General features: G+C 57.8%; 4 protein-coding genes across 4 annotated transcripts, besides 1 other annotated feature; all 4 read left to right on the forward strand.

The window, feature by feature from the left end:
• Positions 1-715: 715 nt before the first annotated feature.
• Positions 716-2,002, forward strand: LPMP_120110 (hypothetical protein; the record flags this gene model as incomplete). Its single annotated transcript, XM_010698690.1, has 1 exon — positions 716-2,002. The coding sequence occupies one exon, from the start codon at positions 716-718 to the stop codon at positions 2,000-2,002; it is 1,287 nt and encodes a 428-aa protein (XP_010696992.1).
• A 5,196-nt stretch (positions 2,003-7,198) lies between these two features.
• Positions 7,199-8,074, forward strand: LPMP_120120 (hypothetical protein; the record flags this gene model as incomplete). Its single annotated transcript, XM_010698691.1, has 1 exon — positions 7,199-8,074. One exon carries the CDS (start codon positions 7,199-7,201, stop codon positions 8,072-8,074), a length of 876 nt encoding a protein of 291 aa, XP_010696993.1.
• Positions 8,075-9,995: 1,921 nt separating this feature from the next.
• Positions 9,996-12,434, forward strand: LPMP_120130 (hypothetical protein; the record flags this gene model as incomplete). Its single annotated transcript, XM_010698692.1, has 1 exon — positions 9,996-12,434. The coding sequence occupies one exon, from the start codon at positions 9,996-9,998 to the stop codon at positions 12,432-12,434; it is 2,439 nt and encodes an 812-aa protein (XP_010696994.1).
• A 1,356-nt stretch (positions 12,435-13,790) lies between these two features.
• On the forward strand, positions 13,791-17,684 carry LPMP_120140 (hypothetical protein; the record flags this gene model as incomplete). Its single annotated transcript, XM_010698693.1, has 1 exon — positions 13,791-17,684. The coding sequence occupies one exon, from the start codon at positions 13,791-13,793 to the stop codon at positions 17,682-17,684; it is 3,894 nt and encodes a 1,297-aa protein (XP_010696995.1).
• Positions 17,685-18,626: 942 nt separating this feature from the next.
• Positions 18,627-19,108: a repeat region.
• Positions 19,109-21,019: the final 1,911 nt, after the last annotated feature.

Here is a 21,019-nt window from a genome sequence, read left to right on the forward strand (position 1 = left end):
TTTACCTTTCTTTCTCTTCTTCTTCTCCCTTGCATATCACAGACGAGTTAACCGCCTATTGGTTAGCTCGTCTGTAGGCGTCTCCATCGCAGCTGTCATGTGGGGTTAGGAGAAGTGAAGGGGGTGGGGACTTTTTTCTCTTTGCTTTGCGCCCCCCCCCCCTCCCACCGCTAGAGAGAGCCGCGTGACACGGGCGCTCGATGTTGTTGTTGTTTTTATTTGCCTTTCCCCTTTTAGATCCCAGCGCCTAGCACGCGCAATGCTCAAAAAGAAAAGGTCGTATTTTGTAGCTGAGCGAGGTGCTCGCGCTTGTTTCACAGATCTCTGGGTATAGTTCTCCTCGCTCCTTCGCGTTTTTCTGCTTCCCTGCCCCTGATGACCTCTGGTGTCTTTCACTCGGCGGTGGGACTGCAGGTCGTGTTTGCGACTTCAACCATACCGCCATGGTTGCTCCTATTTTCCCCATTCTTGTTCTCCGTGCTGTGTTGCTCTTGGACCCTTCATGGCCACTTTCATACGTCATAGCTGTACTAGTAAGCTTGCTAGACGCTGTTCTATGCGCCGTTTCACAGCCTGGCTCCAGCTACTCACATTTGAGGCACTTCTGTGCGGAACACATGCCGTGCTACCGTCCCCAACACGTCTTGCTGCCGCATGTGCTCACGCCAAGGAGGAGTTTGCATCGCAGTGCAGCACGAGCGCGCCACCGCCAACTATGCTGACGACGGCTGTTGTGGCCACTCACCTATTGAGCAACAACCTCAGAGAGGCCGCAGCAGTGCTTGCGTCGCACCCCCGTCAGCAGCAGGTATTGGAGGGAGTGCGGGATTATGTGGCGCGTCATCCTGGCGTGTTCGCAGTGTCTACGCTGACGGGCATGTTAGAGGAGATGCAGTGTGTGGGTGAGGGCGCGGCGGCTACCTTTCTGTGCGCAGCCGTCAAGGAGTTTCTTCACAGCTCATCCACAGTAGATGCAGCGAAGGACGAAGCGACCGAGTGGAATGCCCAGCGCGAGAGCTTGCGCTCGCTGGTGCTGCGACATGTTCGCCTTCACCCCACCTATGCATCCGCTCTCCTGGGCTCACTCTGTGCAGTAAGCCGAGGCTGTGCAGAGGACCGCGATGACGTCATCGACGTAATGCAGATCGCCATGCGCGAGCACTCGATGAATCCGCGGGACTTCGGTGGAGTGTTGGATGTTGTATGGAAAACAGGAGAGCCGCGGCGTGTCGCGATGATGTGGAGCTGGATGCAGCACACATCCGCCTGCTGGGATGTTCGCGCGGCTTCGATCGCGATCATGGCGTTTTCGGAACTTCATCAAATGGATGAGGCAGTGGCGTGCATGCAGAAGCTTGCGGAGGCTGACCGCGACCCGACGATCGACGCTCAGGTCGCCTTTGTAAGGTTTCTAGGGGTGCGAACACACGCCCTCCTTCAGTACGCAGCTCGGTTGGTGCTTCACTGGCATCCCTCCGGCGAGCAGCTTTGGCGCGGGGAGGCTCAGGCCGTCGGAATGGAGCTTGTTAAAGTTTGCTGCGCGTGCGGCGAGCGTAAGCTGGGTATGGAGATGCTTGAACAGATGGTGGCGACGAACGCTGGTGTCCCAGCAGAGCTAGACGTATTTATGCTGCGGCCAGGTGCTGCGGCGCTCGGTGAGGAGGTTCGTGCATCAGTGGTTACGAGCAAGGCGCTGCAGGAATTGTTCATTGACGTTCCCTTGCGCCTGTCCAGCTTGGGTGGTCAACCAGAACTAGTCGGGCTTCTTCTTTCTCTTGGGATGGCGGCCAATCGCCTTCCAGAGGTGTACGACGTGCTGGGTAAGACATCGCTTTCGCCTGCCAACTTTCAATGCGCCCTTAACTACTTTACGAAGGGAAGCGCCCTGAAGATAGCGAGTCCTGCCGCCGTGCTGGCCTGCGTGCGGGAAGCTGGTGCGCGAACGGGTCATAAGGTTCCCAAAGAGATGGAGTCGTGGCTGCAGCTGGTGATAGATATGTAGCTCGAGAAAGGCTAAGAGAGAAGGGGTGTCAGTCGGCTGCACCTTCCCCTTTTTGTTGGGAGAAGATGAGAGGCGGAGGTGCTTTGATGATAACGTTGCCTCTCACCCGTACGAACGTGAAGCACCCAGTGCATTCCTGAGTAAAGTCAACAGTGGTGAAGGGGGGTGAGATGGAGAATGGTGAACACGAGCGTATCTCCCTATTTGCTGCCAACTGAGGGGTGGGTGGTGTTGCCTGGTTGCCGGCCCTTGACTGTTATGAGTACGTAGGGGGCTGCACCCACAGAGCAAGCATGAGCAGCTTCATACGAAAAAGATTACGCTCTTTTTGTCGTTCATATTCGTGACTTTTTATCAGCGGGGCCGTGCCAGCTGTAAAGTGAGAAGACGAGATGTGTAATGAGAGACTGGAGAGGGGTCGTGCTCCTCCCCTCGCACCTTCATCTTCGCACAGGCACACAGTAAAGAGAATGAAGCGCGCCCCCGTTGAACAAAAGCGCATGCACAAAATCTCATGATTATGGGGAGAGCGGCGCGCTGCAGTGCTTATCACTTTCCATCACTCTTTAGCAGCTGGGACACGATCAAGACTGTCGCCAGCGGTGGGATGAGGTTCCCCGTTTCACTTATTTATGCCACCGTCTCACTCTTCTGCCTCCAGACAGTTTTATTTTGTGCCCCATCAACACCAGCCTGTCGACGAGACGGCCCTGCAGCACATTTTTGCATTCCCTCTTCTCTGTCGTTTTCCGGCACACGTCACCACATCGAGACATCCAGAGTTGAGTGCGCACCATAGCGCACGCACAGGCGAGTCAATACGATGTCTGCCTCGATGAAAAAAAAAACGTTGGCGTGATGTGCTGCCAAATAATAAAGGCGCCATAACTGATCACCAATCACGGCATTATCGGTGAATTTGTCGCTTTACCAGAGATGTTGGACTTCTCCTCATGCCCTTGTCTCCCAAGTAGACGCAACGGGCGTACTACACGCAGGACAGGCTACTCGGGTGAGTACTTTCCATTGAACTCTCAATTTCTGGGGACATTCCACCAGACAAGCACGCCAGCTCAGGGTGCATTACAGAGGCAGCGTCTGCCGACCTAAAAGGGTAGAGCTACCGTCGACGCTGAGGGATAGAGTGCCGTGAGTATGAGGAAGTTTGATGCCTTTCTCGAAGATATGGCGTTGGCCTCCGGCGAGGTGGTGCAAGTGGCGCAGTGGATGCGTCTCTGTGGCGTCGCGCGCAACAAATCGCGTGCCACTTCAAGGCCTGCTGTTCAGCGCTAGAATATGTGGTGTGCTTTGAAGACTATATAGATGTGTCTGCCAATTGATTCAGAGGAGTACCAACGTACAAGTGGCTGTGCGGCGCATACAGGCGAATCCTGTCGGTGCTGCAGATACAGCGCCTGTGAGCGCCTCAGGTATCGGTGCCACCGACGAGAGTCAAGGCGCGACGGATGAAAAGCCCAGCTGTGCGACAGTGCCGGCTAACGTGGTCAATATGAATATCAGCAGTGACATTCCGTTGGCGCCAACGCTGGCCTCTTCGGCGCTGTCGGTGAATCAGGTGATGACCAAGTGCCGGAACCGGACCTTTTCGGAAGTGAGGTATGCCGGGTAGCATATTCAAATTCACATGCGAGGCCATCAGCAAATCCTTTCCCTTCTGCCCGCTCCCTGGGGCCAGCGCGGCCGGATAAGTACGCGGTTCTGCAGCCTTATGCACCACCTGCAGACCATGCGCGCTGACCAGTGCGTCCTTGATGGGGAAACCCTCATGGCAAATATTCAGACGTGTCCCCCTCCCCTTTGGCACTCTCGGGGAGCACAAGCACACGCAGTTCAACGTCACGCCCTGCGTGTATTCCTGGACGACATTCTTTACTGGGATGGGTAATCGCTCTTAAAGAAGCCGCTGGGGCAGCAGTGCGAGGAGATGCGAAAGGGCATGTAAGCCATTTGAAGCCGTGTGATTTTCTTGCTCCGCCCCATCGAGGGCTGATACAAGCAGGGCGGAGCCGAGCTTCAGCAACATCTGCGGCGAGCCACCATCGAGGGGTTAGAAGAGCTTGCCATCAAAGGCACAAGGAGCTTCTATGAGCCGCATGCATGCAGCTGGCTGACGCTCAAAAAGGTCCACCTCGAAGACCTTGCGGACTCTTCTGATCTGCTGGAGCTCTGTCCGGGGTACAGCCGTGGGAGCAAGGGCGGCCAGTTCTCCATTGTCGCGAGGGGCTATCTTGAAGCTTCCCTTCCCACCGATTCACCTGGGCGGCACAAGACGGTCTGCAAAGTAGGGGGTGACCTCAGCGAAGTCCAGCTAACGACTATCACCCATGCCTATCGTGCGCGAATGGTTGTCGTGCCACGCGGACGGGGGCGGCGTACCAACCGGCTAACCTGTCCGATGTGGTTCTGCGACACCCAAGCACGGCAGACATAATGGTAGTCATTGCAGCGAAGTTGTCTGTCGCCATAACACACACCTCTGGTATTTTGGTGTATTCTCCCTGCATCTTGTGTATGCGCCCTGGCAAGATAGTGCCCACAGCTGCAACCCTACGCGAGCTGCAGCACATTCAGGCACCTGAAAAGAGAGCCTCACCTTTGTCGGGGTGTCTATCCACTTGCGACTTGTGAACAGGGACACCATGCCTCCGCATGAGGAGGAGGGCTCTTCTACTGTTTTGCCGGGGCTGTCGGCCTCGCGGAGCAATGACGCAATCGTGCCGAAGATAGCGCTCAGCGTCTCTCATGAAACCTGGCAGCGGGGTCGTATGTACTGTCTCAAGCGGGCACAGCCAGAGGGTGATGGCCTGCGTGCAGCTTCATGTATCCTTTCACGGAGCTTTACGGCCCCATTGCGGCAAAAGCGCACGGGCAGGCGCCATCGCTCAGCTCCGCGGGTCCGACTCTTTTTATCGGGGTCAGACCTGCCAAGTGTATATGACGTGTGCTTGTTGCATTCATGTTCGTGCAGCACTCAACGCTACCTGGCCAAGTATCCCAGATGGATCGAGGATCCCTGGAGGAGGTACTCGCGGAAGCTGCGACGTATGCACTTCGCAATGCCGCTCCACTGCACGTTGTGGTGTCGCTCGTGGACACATAAGTCCAGGTTTTTCCATTGCCCCAGCTCGTGGAAACCCTCAGCGACCAGCGTTATGTTGCGATTGACGTGTATGTTGTCTTATGAGCAGCCCTCGGTCTCCCGACCGCTGCGTACCCCTGAGAGAAAGGTACCAACCTCTTTGGTGCAGCGCAGCACCATAACTTCTTCGGCCTTTGTTCGGAGGGGAGGCGAGACTGGCGGCCAACATTGCTGCGAGAAGGGGTGACTCAGAGTGTCTATGCCTTGCCTAATGTAGCGGTCGCGGAGACTGTGCAAGCTGAAGTGGCGTACATGCATGGTCGCTGTGTGCAGCTTACCACTACGCATCTTTGTAAGATGCCATGCACTCATCTTCTCTGCGTCGATAACGCCTCACTGGTTCACCTGGAGGGATCTTAGCGACAGCCTACTGCAATTGTTAGCGCTGAGCAAGTGCACGATTTCTCCTGCGAAGGCGTGCGCTACACCGAAGGTATTTACCGACTGGAAAGCTCGTGACCGACTGCCCGACTTCTCGCGGGGTAGACCGTGCTGTTCAGCGGTGCGTTGCGCAGCAGGAGGCATGGCGCGGTGTTATGAGGTCGACCGCTCTACTCGGCGACGAGGTGCACTGTACTTCACACATGGTTAGGAGATACTCCACTATGCTGGCTCTCACTGACTTCTGAGAAGGCAGCTGTGCAGCAGTATAAACACTCGCAGGAGGGTCACTCGCTGCCAGCGACGTGAAGACTGCGCCTTCAGAGGGGCAGTGCTACCTTTGGATACCTACGTCTTTGCCCCGCTTGCAGATGCACGGGCAGCATTGTGTAGCGCACGCCTCTTGAGGGAAGTACCCCTGTGACTGTGGTTCCTGCCCGACCACAGCATTGATGCACTCGCCACCGTGACCCGCGACAAGTTTGGCGCCAATTCGACGAACACTGGGAGCTGTGCATAGCACGCTCTGTTCGCGCTGGGCTCGGCTGCTGCCTGCAAAGCTTCTACCGACGCTCGAGTCGATCTCAAAAGGGGTATCAATGTGGAGTAGAGACGTCACTATGACATTGCTGGGGCCCACATCGCGGCTTCTTTCATGAGCAACCCCGCTGAGGAGGGGTCGAGCGTCCGTGACACCGCCGCTTCCGCCTCCAGCGAAAGCACAGAAACTTTACCCAATGGATTCGCGAGCAGCTACGTATGGCGGCGCTGACGGCTAGCCTGGCGAACGCCATGCGCGATGTGGTTGTGACCGCAGCGACAAAAGTCGGCACGCATTACGGCAGCGGAAGGAGAGGATCACATGAGAGACGTGCACGATTTGGCATTGCCACGCGGAGGCTGCGTTTGCCCTACCCGCTCACTCCATCTCTGTTTAAGGCTCTCTTTGCATCCGATTGAATGATATTCAGCTTCTCATGGACTGAGTATTTGCACCTGCGCGTGTTCACGCTTCGCTGCAAGGAGTGACTATGTCGCAGTGCTTTTGGTTTTATTCTACCCCTTTTTCCTCCGCAATCGCTCCGTGCACACAGACACACTCGCACCGTCTTCATTGTCTTTATTCCACTGAAATGGCGGAGCCTCCACCGAATCCTCTTTCCCTCTGGTGGACATACATGCACGCGTCCGTTGATGCGCTGCTCTCTATTTTTCAAGCGATTGAAACGACAAAACAATCAGTACTGTCAACGCTGCTGTGTATCCATCTGTTGTACTGCAACGACGATGCATTAATGATGGTGCCCACCCATGAAGCTGTACGGAGTAAGAGGTCTTGGGTGATGTGGTTACCCCTTTGCCCATGCCGGGAAACGGGCTGTGTACCTACGCCTCACACCCATGTCTGAGCAAGTGTAGTGTGTGTGTGTGTGTATCACCCCGAGCGTCTTATGGGGGCCTGGCTGTGGCTCTACCACGCCGCGCTTCTACCTTTCCCCTTCGCCCTCCTCCTCCTTCATGACTCACGCTGAACACGCTCGAAATGCACAAAACACCCCCAAATGTGTGCTCCGCTTCTATTGGCGCACTGGCAGTGTGTGTATTCACATTGCAAGCTGGAGTCAGCGCAGCAGGGAATTCATCCGAGAGCGCAAATGAGCAGAAACCATGCGAAAGGTTCGGCGAACGCGCCGCCACTGGACATGCTCCAGAAGCTGCAGCTCTTTCGGTCAACCCTAGTGAACTTTTTAGAGTGGCGCAACTTCAGCGACGTGGTACATGGCTGCTACGTTCGTGTACTACTGGAGATGCGCAGCGCCGAGGAGAGTCGACGCGAGAGTCCCGATAACTACTACATCGCGCTTGTGAAGGGGGCCCAGCGTGGGCCGGTTTACTCCGGCTTCTCCGCTGACGCTGTGACCACAGAGTGGCACATTGTGATTGAGTTACCGCCGTGCTTCCGCTCGACGCAGAACGGCAATGTTGTGCAGCTGAACTCCATTTCGAATTCCCCATTTAGACAGGCGGAGTATCAGAACTGGGTAGACATGACAAAGGAGACGAGAGAGCTATCCTTCCCGAGCCTCCCGCAGCTGCAGTTCCGCCTAGGGATGCTGGAAGAGCACAAGCAGCAGGCCCTCGCGCCGGAGCCACGCCGCCATAAACACGGTGAGGACGCGCAGACCGCAGAGCTGCGAGACCGAGCGTTGGAGGAGAAGCGAAACCGCATTAAAGAGGAGATCATGGCTACGCACGTGAAGCTGCGCCGAATTGACCAACTGAAGACACTTTCGTTGGAGGATTTGCAGGAGGTAGAGCGAGAGATACTCGATTTAATCACAGGGGTGCGAATATTCATCAATGAACGTTCGAAATGCATGCTTTGTCACAACAGAATCTGCACGGAAATCTGCTACCCATGCAAGCATCAAGTACTCTGCAAGGACTGTGCCAAGTCGATCTGTGGACGATGCCCCGCGCCAATGTGCAAGACACATGTGCAGTACACGTTTGAAGCGTTCACATCGTAGCATCTGCGTGAGCCTTTTTGTGTGGTTGTCGAAGCTCAGCAGGGCCTGCGCTGCCTGTAATGCTGCATCTTTCGTTTCCTCGATTGACTTTTTGTGCCTCGCCGCCACCCTACCACCCCTTCCAGTGTCGCAACTCGTTACCGGTCTCTTCTGTCACTTTTGGCTCTTCGACCGCCGCCGCTTCGGGTGAACCGCTTTCTCTATATGCGGCACCCTTGCTGGGCTCGACTAACGGCCTCAAAAATGGCGACACTTTGAGGTGTTGGCGTTTTCTCTGGCGGCATGTACTCTCTCACTCTCTCTATATTTCAGTGGTGCTTCGCTGTTCTCCGTGACTGGGCTACGGCGGTGCACTTAGAATTCATGGATGTGTGCCACGGTGCTTTGGGTCTCTTTTCCCCTTTGCTTGCGCGCATTTTCTCGCCTCTGCTTGCTGTAGTTTTTCTCATAATTTCTTCGCATCTCCGCCTTCGTCTCGCAAGTTTGTTTTCGGCAGCCTCTGCGTCGTGGCAGCGTCTGCACTGTTTTGTCTGCGTGAACACAACGGTGTGGTGGCTCTTCCCATCGTTTCCCTTCGCCGGCCTGGCTGCGTTGGCGTCTTTCCTTCTTGATGCGTGTGGGTGTGTGGGTGTGGGTGCGTACACGTGTGTGGAGGTGATGCCGTTGAGGGTTGTTATCGACGGGAGGGAGGCGAGAGTGAGAAGTACTTTGATGCCCGAGCAACCCATGTGCGCTCGTGATCGTCCTCCTCCTCCTCGTTTGGCCTGACGCTGACCTTTTGTACTTTTTGTTGTTCACCTTTGCTCTCTCTTCTCCCTCCCTCGATCTTCAATAAAAGCCACTTTGGTGCCGCTCGCCTATTAGAGCAGATAGACACGTATATCAGAAGACAAGCGAAGAGAGCACACGGCAGCACAGTCACTCATTCTGTGCCACTTGTGCGAATTGCCGCTGCTGCATTTTCTCACGAGTCGATCGCCACCTCTGGTTACTCGAGCAACACAGCAGACCGATGGGATGAGAGTTGGCCCAAGCTGACTGTGGCAGACATCCAGCAAGCATGCACACCCGCAAATCGACGGCGTTCCTTCACTACAGCGACTTACCCTTGCAAGGATAGGGCATTTTGTCCAGCATGTGTAAACGGTGTGACGGGAGAGGTATAGGACGTGTTTCCTCTAGGTCCATTCTTACCAAGGTTGCACTGCAGCACTACGGTGCGGCCCACCGCCCCCCTCCTCTGCCTGCTGTCTGCTGTCCCCTCACTACACTGGTCTCCTTTCTAACTCTAACATTTTTGTCGCCTTCGATGTTGACCCTCTTCCGTCTCACCTCTTCACAGCGATCTCTCGCAGCCGCTACCACGGCGGGCTGGCGAGTGCCACGTCGTATAGAAATAGATAGACAGGAAGCGACACCGATCCCTTGAGTGTGCGCTGCTGGTGCTTTTCTCCCTCTTGAGCAAATTCACACAAAGGACTCTCCGGCACGACTCATCGAACCCCATCTTTGAAGGCCTCCTTACCGTGGATTCCCATTATTGTTCATAACCCAATTGTTTTAGTTGCTCGTCATCCCATGCTCGCTGGGTCCCTTGCGCCAAGGCACAAGGCTGTATCACTACTGCTTCAATTATTCCCAACAAATCAGCCCCTTCCATCGGAGAGGAGAAATAAACAAACCTATTACCCTATCGCCTTGGAAAATGCTCCGGAGCGTACCCACGTTTCAGGCGGTCCCCCAAGACGAGTGGCCCATCCCCTCCACCGCGCGCAAGTGTGTTCAGTGTGGCAAGGCATTTGGGCTCTTTCAATCTGCGGGAAACTGCCACGGATGCGGCCGCATATGCTGCCCCGGCTGTCTCGCAGAACACCTTGTGCTACCGGGTCAACCAGGCACTCAGCCGGTGCCCGTGTGCGCCATGTGCTCTAAAGCCATCAAGCGCTTGCTCGAAGAGGCGGAGATGGCCGTACACCGCTGTCGTCTACTTGAGGGGATGCTGAATGAGCAGGCCATGCAAGGCGAAAAGCTGCGTACCGATCTACACGAGCAGCAAGAAGAAAACAAACTCTTGACGCACGAGAAGGAGAGCCTTAAAGCGACCATTGTGAGGATGGAGATCGAGGCCGAGGTGGCGGCGGCGGCGGCAGCTGCTAGGACAGTCAATCCAGTAACGCCAGGGCACACTCCCGCCTCGACGCCCTCGAAAGCAAACGCTGAAGTGCACGTTAATGCTAGTGCGTCGGCCGAATCTGTGGCTGCCGTGGAGGAAATGCTGAGCAAAAAGAAGCGGCAGCTGGACGTGCGCGAGGCAACACTGAAGGACGCGCTCAAGAAGGTCTCGGCCGACGCGGCAAAGGTCGCGGATCAGCGTGCTGCGCTGCAGGAGCAGGAGAAACGGATGACGGCCCAGCTGACGGCCCAGCTCACCTCTCTTTTCGAGGAGGAGAGGCAACGCCTGGAGGACATTTGCGCAGACGCCGTCACGGATATGCAGAACACGTACAGGGAGTGGATAGCGCAGCAGCGGGACGCTGCCGTAGAGCGCCGACGGAAGTACGAGCATGTGATGGAGACGCGTCTGCAGCGTGCGACTTCAGAGGTAGCCGAAATGAGGGCGGAGCGTGATGTGCTACAGCAGACACTGGAGAATCAGCGCGCCCAGCTGGCAGAATTGCAGAACGCGTCGAGGGTACAGACGGAGAGGCGGAGCGAGGCAAAGGACGGTGGCCCCTCGTCACAGTATGCAAGAGAAGAGAAGGAGTCACTCCAGGAAGCCGTTGCGGAGAGCATACCGCGTGCTGGGGCGGCAAACGAGCGGCCTCATGCAACTCAGACAGACCCGGACATTACCGAACTCTTAGGCGGTGGGGAACAACTGAAGCACGCTAACGCGGCTGCTGCGTACGCAGCGCTGCAGCGGCGAGCGCAAGACAGCATTGCGGCCCTCATGCCTGACATGCGCGCCAAGGAAGTGGAGTGGGAGAGAGCGAAGGCTGCTGCTGTGGCTACTGCTGAATCGGCTGCGCGCCTCGCGGAGCGTGAGCGGCTTGGGCAAGAGGCCGAGAAGACTCGACAGGAAAGCCAGCGTGAAATCAAAGAAGCTATGAGAATTGTGGCGCAGCAACGCGACTCCGCGATGGACGTACTCCGTACGCAGCACCAGCGTGACAAGGAAGAATGGCTCTCCAAGATGCGGCGACTGGAGGAGGGCCAACAAAATCAAGAGGAGGCCTGGCGTGCGGAGAAGGCGGCATTTCAGAAAAAGTGCAGCGAGCTTGAAACGCACCTAGAGGGACGCAAAGCAGCAGCAGGGAAGCTGCAGCAGCAACTACGCGACGCCAAGCGGGAGCTGTCAGAACTGAAGGCAAAAGCACGCGACAATGAGGATGCCGTAGCAGAGGAAAGACGAAAGCGAGCCAACGCCACTGCGAAAACTGTGCAATACTCGGCATCCTCTCTCCTTAAGGAGGCTCAACAGGGACAACAGCGGATCCTCGCAGCGCATGCGGGCGCTCTGGCACTTCTGCAGGAAAAAATGCAGAAATTAGCGCAAGTCAACTCTGCAGCTGCGAATTCCAGAGAGGAGAGGCGACGTGAGGTGACTCAACGGCTGCATACGGAGTTGGAGTGCACTCGGCAAGAGCGGGATACGGCACTGGAGCAGCTGGGTAAGATGCAAGAGGCGGCAGAGGGCATGAAGGCGCGAATGAATGAGGAGAGTGCGCAGTTGGGCGCGCTGCGTGACGTGATTCAGAGGCAGCAGCGAGCTCTAGCTAGACTCCAGGAGCAGCATCAGCGCACCGTCGACGAGCTGCGCGCGGCCCGAGCTGCCGTGTCAGCACCCAGTGCCGCTGATGCTGCTGCGTCGTTAGCGGAGTCGGAGAATCCCGTGGTGCGTGCCACGGATGACACCTGTTATCGTGTGTTACTTCGACTGGAGCAGCGCTGGGTGCTGCAGCAGGCAGATCTACAGTGCTGCTACTCGGTGGCGCTGTATGCGGTGGTGCAGCGGACGTGGACGCAGATGATTGGCAGGATGACGTCGTCGTTGGTGGCAGAGGCAGAGCGGCAGCGGCGTTCGCGCGACCGAAGCGCAGAGGCTCTTGAGAACACGACGAGCACAATCAAGGAGGTGCAGAGAGATCTGCGCCTGCGCATGCAGGCGCTGCTGCAACAACAAGTCGACGTTGAAGAGCGTGAAAAGCGTCTGCAGGACAAGAAGAAGCGAATGGATGTGGTGTGCCGCAGCCTGCACACGGTGGCTCAGGAGTTGCGGAAAAAGCATCTCGACGCCACAGAGAATCCCACTTTGGAGGAAGTAATGAAATCAGCTCGTGTGATGAGTGAGTCCCCGTAAACTACTGTCATACACTGCATGAGCAGAGTGACTGATGCTGCATGCGTGGCGCAGGCGCTCGTGCTGGAGATGGGCAACGTCGGTGGCATTAAAGATGTGCAGGGGGCGTCACCCTGGGCACTTCTGGTCGGCACGTCTGTCGATTATTCTCTGCTGTTTTGCGCCCCTTTCGGGCGTTCACGACTTGTGGGGCTCGCACGGCTTTCCGCTCATTTTGTTCTTTGGACCATTTTAGTGCCGTCACCTCAACTAGAAGTCGTACATTGTGTGCCGGGCCCTCTCTCGAATACCCCTGACTCTCTGCTCGACCCCCAAAGCACACATACACGCACCAACACCTTCGGTGTGCTCACCTCTTTGATGACTGCACGTGCCTCTGTGGGAACCTCTTCTTCTTAACCCCATGCTGTTGTCACGTATGTGTTGTCACAGCGTGATCCGCAGCGGCTGCACCCCTCGGCTACGTTTCGTTCTAGGCCGATGTGCTGTGAGTACACGGGCGACAACAAACACCCCTGCGTACCTCCTGCGGGCCTTCTTCCTGGTCACCAATGACACGAATCGCCCAATTTGCTTTGATGCTGCCCGTTGGCTCTCGCCCCCCCCTCCCCCTCCTCTTTTCTGCGCTTTTCGAACTGATTTTCCGAGAACTTACGCATCAAGCGAAACGCCTCCTGACGTGAATACTAGGACGCTGGTGCGCGTGACTCGAGCCTTCCGTCCGTGGTTGAGTGAGCCGTCCACTGCGTCCTCTTCCTCGCGACATCTCTACAGGGGAGGAAGACGCATGTCCATTGCCTTTACGCCAGCCTTCTGTTATCTCTCTGTCCTGCCTCGCAGACGCAAGCCTGCACTCGCGACTGCCTGAAGCGTGTTACGCGTCTTCTCTATCTACAGTCATATTTACAAGTCTCCGCCACGCCCCAACCCGTGTCTCCCTGACCGGTACACACACACGCACACTCGCACGCACAGTGCCATAAAACGCCTTTTTTGGCCAGCTGTAGAGAAAGCGAATAGGCGCCCATCGTGCCACCATCCGTAGGTCAGTGGCATTCCAGGGGGGGGGGGGCATTGCGCACATATACCTAAACATACACGGAGGGCAAGCCGCAGAGCAAAATGTCCTCCTTCTCTAGACCTGCACTGGAGATGCTTCAGGCAGCTGAAGTTGCCCTCACGCAACGGCGCTGCTACGGCAGCGGTGTACGAGAAGGGACAGGCACTTACCCCTACAAGACCACCGACACGAGAGGTGGCGACTACCCTACTGGGCACTGGTACAGAGACCCAAACAATAGAGCGCCGTTACCCGTCGCGAACGTGGAAGAGCTGCAGCAGCAACTTAGTCGCGCCATGCGTGAGCTGATCGAGTTGCGCGCTGAGCTCGCTGCTGAGCGAGATCGGCGGTACGAGACGCTGATCGCGATGGGACGACAGTGGAAGGAAGACGTGTTGGTCGAAGTTCACCGGCGTGATGCGGCCCTTCACTCGGATGTGTCAGCTGTAGAGGAGAAAATGGCGGCGCAGTGGAAGGAGAGCAACGAAGGTCGTCTTGTGATGCAGCGGCAATTAGAGGAGGCCATGCGCGCCGGTAAGGTTCGCGACACAAGCCAATTTCAGCTGCGCGAAGAAATGCAGGAAACGGCTCGGCAACTGGAGGAGCGGGTGGACGTGGCCATGTCGCAAAGCAGCGCAGCCCGCGCGGATTGCAGTCGGCAGCTCGAGCAGGAGCGGGCTACTCTTTCTCAGCGTCTGGACGCTGAGCTGCTGCGGCTAGTTGAGATGCGGCGCGACGATCAGCGTGAACTACAGCAAGCAAAGGCGCTGATCCGTGAGGAAGGCCTGAAGGTGAAGGGCGAAATACGGAGGACCGTCCAGGAGGTGTGGGAGGCGTCAGCGTCCTCGCTTATGAAGACCGCCACAGAACCCCTCGAGCAACTCCGCGCGGAGCTTCGACAAACCAAAGCAGCTGCGCATGCAATGGAGGAGAGGGTGGCGGACTGTGTGCGAACGTGCCAGGCAGAGTGCCGAATGCTTACTACGACAACGACGGAACGACTTCATGCGCTAGAGTCCAAGGAAGCAGTTGCCACTTCGTCTATCGATCGTGTGGAGCGCAAGGCAGACTCCGCGTATGAGACCGTGCGCCACATAGAGGCCACAATAGTGGCGGCGAACGAGGCAACAGAGCGGGCCATCGTCCAGGCGGCCGGTGCTTCGGAGAGGACACTGAAGGTAGAGCACGCACTTACAGATCGTGACAATCGCCTCGTTGCTATCGAAGCGCAGCTGCATGCCATTGCTACTGCAGAGGGACTAAGAGCGGAAGTGGAAGCCTGTAAGCGGCAGGCGGGTCGCCTGGAGAGCCACATAGAGGCTGCGGGGGCGATGTGCACACGAGTGGAGAAGCTGGCAGACCGCAGTGCTGAGCAGGTGATATCATTTGCCAATCGTATTGACAGTTGCGAGAGATCGACACAGCGAGGTGTTGATGCAGTGCAGAGAGTACAGGAAGGTCTGGAGGCCTGCAAGTCAGAAGGTCAGCAGATGCGCACCCACTTCGACACCAACGAGGCTGTCCTCCAGCGCCACACCCACCTCTTCGCGCAGCTGGAACAGCGGGTTGCTGGACAGGAAAACCGCCTGGGACTATGGCGGCAGCAACAGGAGCAGTACGTGAAGGATCAGATGACGGTGCAGCGTGAACTGACAGAGCGCGCGGAGGTAACGCACAACGTGGCATCTCGAGCTCAGCAAGTCAGCAGTGATGCGCGTGCAGAGGTGCACCGCCTGGAGCGGCGCCTCGACGACGCTGACCGTAGCCTCACTTCTATTTCCGCCGAAACGACTACCCTACGCGGCTCCATCGATAGCCAGCGCACGCAGGTTCTTGAGGTAGAGAGGCGGCAGAAGCAGCAGGTGGCAGACGAGTTACGGTCGTTGGAATCTCGGGTAGATGCGCAGATGGCCCCGGTGAAGAAGCTCGAGAGAAAGTCAACGGAACTGATGGAGCTGGCGGAGGCTCAGACGCAGGACCTTAGGAAGAAACTGGTGGAGTGTGAGAAGCACCTTCACGAAATGGGTGCCCGCGTGCAGGACTACCTGAAGGATGCCGTGCAGCACCACGTTAGTGGAGTTCAGAAACGCCTCTTCACCGCTCTGAACGAGTGTGTGTCGGGGGTGACAGAGCGAGTGGCGGCGGTCGAAGAGGCGACAGAGAAGTCGCAGCAGCGTATGGCTGATGTTCCACAGCAACTGGCCACCATGCAGCAAGCGTCCGCGAAACTGGAACTCCAGGTTAAGGTTCTCGAGGCCAGTCTTCAGTCCTTAAGCAGGCAGGCGCAGGAACTCGCAGCTCATGCAGACACGCAGGCAGGCAACTGCCAGTGCTTGGGCACCATGCAACAAGAGGTCATGCGTCTCACGGCGGTGCAGCAACGCACGCAGCAAGACATGAAGCTTCTCCAGGAAGCAATACGAGCACTGCAGGCCATGGTGACTGCCGGCTCAATTAGAGAGCGCTCGCTCAGCGAGCTGGGGATGTCACAAGCCCGTACGGCAAGCACGGATATGGTTCCTGTGGCAGAGGCGATCTCGTCGTCCCCGTCCGCGCACCAGCCTAACTCCTCCGGCGTGCGCACATCGCCGCACACATCGGTAGTCGGCACACCCGCTCAGCCGCAGCCACAGCGGGCAGCCGCAGTTGCAGCACCGCCGCTGGCAAATATTTCTAGAGCTTCTTTGCAGGAGCTGCAGGATCGCCAACGTGCGTCTTCTGGCAGCAGGAGCAGCAGCAGCAAGGAGGGCAGCGGAGAGCGGCAAGCGCTGCATCTCAGCGGGGTGTCTTCTGTGCGGCCCTCTGGTGAGCAGGAGGAGCGCTTGCACTCTCTCGTCGAACCAGCAGATCACAGCGCTGCGTCTGCGAGCAGCGACGATGCTGTGGAAGCCTTTGTAGATAGCCCTGGTGCGGCAGCGGGGCTGCGACGCACCTCCGCCGGGACTGCAAGCTCGGTGTCGGTACCACAACTTGCCACGGCAGCAACGGAAACGGTGGAGCAGCTGTCTGCGCCGGCACAGGCCTCGACGCAGGCCTCGGCAGTCGGCACTGTCAGCCAGTGCACCGCGATTCGAGAATTCACCACCATCACCTCGTCTTCCTCATTATCTGACAGTGACTCAAGCGAAGATGGCGGGGAAGGGACGCAAGAGCGTGTGGTGCCCGCCCGGCGTGCAACGCCTTCCGAGGAGCGCACCGACGACGTGTCAAGCGACTTGACCACCGCAATCACGCTGACGAGCGAGGCATCGCCAAACCAAAGCAGCCGACGGCACAACCTCCCGCTATCATCGTTGGGGCAACGACGGGCAGTGAAGACGTCCGCCGCCTGGGGGCAGGGCTCTTCTGGGTCGTCAGAGGAGGGGACACCAGCGTCACGCGGCGCAACAGTGGCGAAGGCGTCCCCGTCACAGCCGCAGCAGCCGCCTTTTCTCAGCAAAGGTGAGCTGAAAAGCGCATCGCAAAGGGCCGAGTCGATGGACAGCAGTGACGATCGCGTACAGGCGATGTCGCAGCACAACTCCGACACAGAGGGAGTCAAGCCAGCAACCATGACGGAGAAAGTGAGCGTCGACGTGGAACACCTGCGGGCCACACGTATAAGCCAGGCGGCCACTGCGAGAGACTTTGCACTCCCCCCCTACAACCCAAACTGGAATAACTGGGACGAAGACGCTGAAGAAGACAACGGTGAGGGGCGCCGGGAGAAGAACAAGGAACGAGGTGAGGCATTTGAGCCGCAGCCCTTTAGACCCCCCGGAGCGCTACACACAGCCGTTCCCGCTAGTGAAAACAAAGCAGATGACGCTGCCATGCAGGTTACGAACGTGAATACGTCGAGCGACACGCTAGGGTCACGAGGAACCAGTTTCACAACCCCCGCTGCGGGGCCTGCTGCAACAGTACTGCACTACCGGCAAGACGCACCTGATGAACTGCGCGCTACGCCGCGCCGAGTGTTTGTGAGCACCTCTGCCCACGGCCGAGGTGTGGGGACGCAGCAACAAGCAGAGCAGCTCTCTGACTCCGTTCCTCGGCACGGGAGGAGTACAACTTCGTCTTCTTCGTCGACGGAAAGAGTGGAAGCACTGAGTCTTCGAGGTTCTCGGCAAAGCCTGCCGCAGCGCGCACCCACGGTAATGCGCCAGTACACCAACTTCGATGACTCCACAAGCAGCGAAGACGCCTAAACGTGCAGCACGGCTGCTGAGCGACGTGCAGCCGTTCTCTGCTGTCGTTTCCTCTGCTACGCCCTGCGACTCGGTGAGGCTGTTCTCCTTACTCTTCTCTGCGCTACGATGTGAGGCGAGCGCCTCCCAACGCGCGTGTGTCTGTTGCGTGTGCACCTCCACTGTGCGCTCCTTCCTCAGTGGACTCGGCGCGTTAGACGCACTCGACTGCGTTTTGTCACTCCCCCACGCGTGTAATCCGACGGCGCATGGAGGTAGCACCGCTTCTTTCCCCGTACCTGCACCGCGGCGACGACGATGACTCTTCGAGCTACCTTCATGGAGGTGCGGGGTACACATACACTCGTGCGGTGTGTCTGCGCTTTGTGAGTGTTGGTGCGACTCTAGTGTTCTCCTTCACATTTGTAATCGCTTTTCTGCTCTCCTCCTCTTCGGCCCTATCGATAGACCCGTGCATGCCAGGGCGCACGCGCACGGATATTCATACAAGCAAAGGTGGGCTGGTCTCCGTGAGCGCTCTCCTCTACGTGTGTCCTGCAGGAAAGGCCAACAAGTGCAAACCCACGCTCTACCACCTTTCTCAGCTGGACGAAATCCAAAGTGTTGACACAACGGGAAAGCGCTGATGTGAACGCGCCCAAGTGTGCGTCGAGGGCGGATAGGCTCCAGTCGTTACCTGGTTCGTATGTCATCCCTCTCTCCGCCTCGTATCCCTCATTAGTCCTTCTTGGGTAAAACGTGGGGAGGATGGAAGGTGGTCGGTGGGGAACTCACTACGTGTTCGACGAGGACTTACTCGCCTATGGCTTCTGTGTCCTCCTCTCCTTCCTCGCACGCGTCTCCCTGGGCAGGAAAGAGGGAGCGCAGCGAGGCGCAAACCACCGCGAGGCCCTTTCACAGCTGCGGAGACTGCGCCATTTCTGAAGAAACAAAACGCGAATACATTTTAATGGCTGGGGACACCCCCCCCAATGCGGTGGTATCTCGAGGGTTCAGGAGCCACGCATTGAGGGGGGGGGGGAGAAGCCAGGCTGCCCCCCTCCTCTTCTCCCTGCCAGTGCCGAACCACCGCTGGTGGTGACAGGGCCAAGCACCTACGATGTGGGGAGGTCAGAGCGACCTGCGGCAGTGAAGACGCTTGTGCCACTCATAGGATGGGCAAGGTGTCCGCGTGACTCGAACGCACCCCACCCGACCATCACCGCCTAGTGACGTGGGGAGCCTGAGCCACCCCGAGAGGGATGCACCAGATGGCGAGTGGCATGGTAGGAGCGGCTGTGTGGCAACCTGCGAAGCACATCGGCGGGCAGGGTCTGAGATCGGGGCCGTACAAAGCTGACCGAGTCGGTGCATTGCTGCAACGTGTGTGTACGGCTGCTTCACACCAGGCGATGGGCCCGGTGGCAGGCGGGGGCCGGGACGGTGTTGAGCTCGTGTTGTGTGGCAGCGAATGAGCCTGTGGAAAGTCACTTCTCTTCGCGTATGGTGCGAAGGCCGCGCTGTCCACCGTGTCGCCTTCTCAGCGCCCCGCGACACGCCCTTTTCTGTTTCCCCTCCTTTTGGAGTCGCTCTGCTCCACCGCTGTGTGGGGTGGCGGGGCACACCGATACACCACAGTGGCGATCAGCATCCTCACAAGGGAAAGGAGAATTCTCAATCGCTGAAGAATCGCCCCTTTTCCACCCCGTACAACAAAACATCTTCTTCGCGCTGGAGCACCGCTGCTAGCAATCCAGGGCCCCTCCACCCCACCCCCAACTGCTGGCGCTTTCGCGCGTCTTATCATCTCTCGCTCTCCTTCTCTCACTCACACTGGCGACAGCCTCGCGGCTGCGCTCCTTTCTTGTCGTGGGTGTTATTGCTTGTTTGGCTGCACGGAATGGCAGCGCCGGCTCCTCCCAAAAAGGCGCTGGAGGTTTGTGCCATGCTAGCACGCCTAGAGGGAGGGAGCGGACAGGGTGCTGAAAAGGTAAACAGCGGAAGTATGTCTGTGGGTGTGTGTACGGGCACAGAAGTGCTTAACTGCAGTCTCCGTGCTCGCCGGCGTCTTGTGCTCTCTTCATCGCAAAGGGTTCCTCCCAGCGCCTGTATGTCACCGCGTATGACCAAGGCGCCATAACGAGTTCGTTCTGCAGTGGCACGCACGTTGCCCCAGTCTCGGAGGATTCGGGAATTCGCGTATGCAGGCGAGCTTGTTTGCGCTTGTCGGCTCTTTTCCCGCCGCAAGCAACTTTCCTACGCTTCGCTTTCACTGCTCCCTCCCCTTCGCCTCTTCCCGTGTGCACTGCAGCTGTGCCTCGTGCGTGGTACCAAAGTTGCCTCCACGGCAGTCTGACGCGTCGGCGCCTATCCGACCTCGCTGAAGCCCGTGTCGGCGTAGCCCTACTCTCTCCAAAACGAATACCATTCACTGACTGCGCTCCGCTACTCCTCCCTTGCCTCTGTGGTTAGCGCCTGACCCCCTTTCCATCTCTTCTCTCAGCGCCACCCCTCCCTCCCTCCCTCCCCCCTCCCCCGCACACACACACACTAATCGACCACCCGCAAACAGTGGCCCACGGAGGGCTCAACTTCCCCCCCCCCCCTCATCGCAAACCCGCCCCGATAGCGCTTGCAGAAGAGAACGTACGCACACGCGTCTCACCTCCCCCAGTCACCTGTGTTCACTAACTGCGCAAGAACACCACTACGCTCGGGAGTTCATTAAACCATTTGAAAGTCCGTACCCTCGCCGCATCTCACCCTTCCTCCCTCGCCGCCACCTCCGCGAAGGGAAAGTGACGTCAGCGTTCGTACTTAATCGACTCGCCTCCATCTCTTTCTTTCATTATCGCTATCGGGGAGAACTTCCGGACGCTGCGCATCAGTGATACGCACTCGCCTACGCAGTGGCCCTTCCCCCTCTTCTGCCCTTAAAAAGGGGGGCTGAAACGACCACTTGGTGGCTCTGGTTGGCGCTTTTCTCTACCTGTGTGCTTCCACACTGTACGCGGCTCGTCTGCTGGGTGAAGCGTGTGAGCCTTTGTGTGCTGTCCGTGCTTACGAGGGCACCGACGCGAGTGCGCCTACCGCCTCTCACAAACAAAACTTTGACTTCTTGCGCAATTTACTCTTCATTTCTTTCCTGTGCTACTTTACCTACCGAGGGTGCAGCTGCGGCTGTGGTGAGGGGTTGTACAGCGAGCGTGTAAGTGGACCTTCCTAGCGCCTGAGATCGGTGTATCGAGGCACCGCCTCTCTTTCCTTCCCTGTTAACCTTCTGGTAATCTGGTCTCTCATCGCGTGGCATCGGTGCCGCCGTCTATCGCGTGGTGCACCCGGTGCAAGGAGGCAAA

The sequence above is a fragment of the Leishmania panamensis genome (assembly GCF_000755165.1).
Source record: "Leishmania panamensis strain MHOM/PA/94/PSC-1 chromosome 12 sequence".
NCBI lineage: Eukaryota > Euglenozoa > Kinetoplastea > Trypanosomatida > Trypanosomatidae > Leishmania > Leishmania panamensis.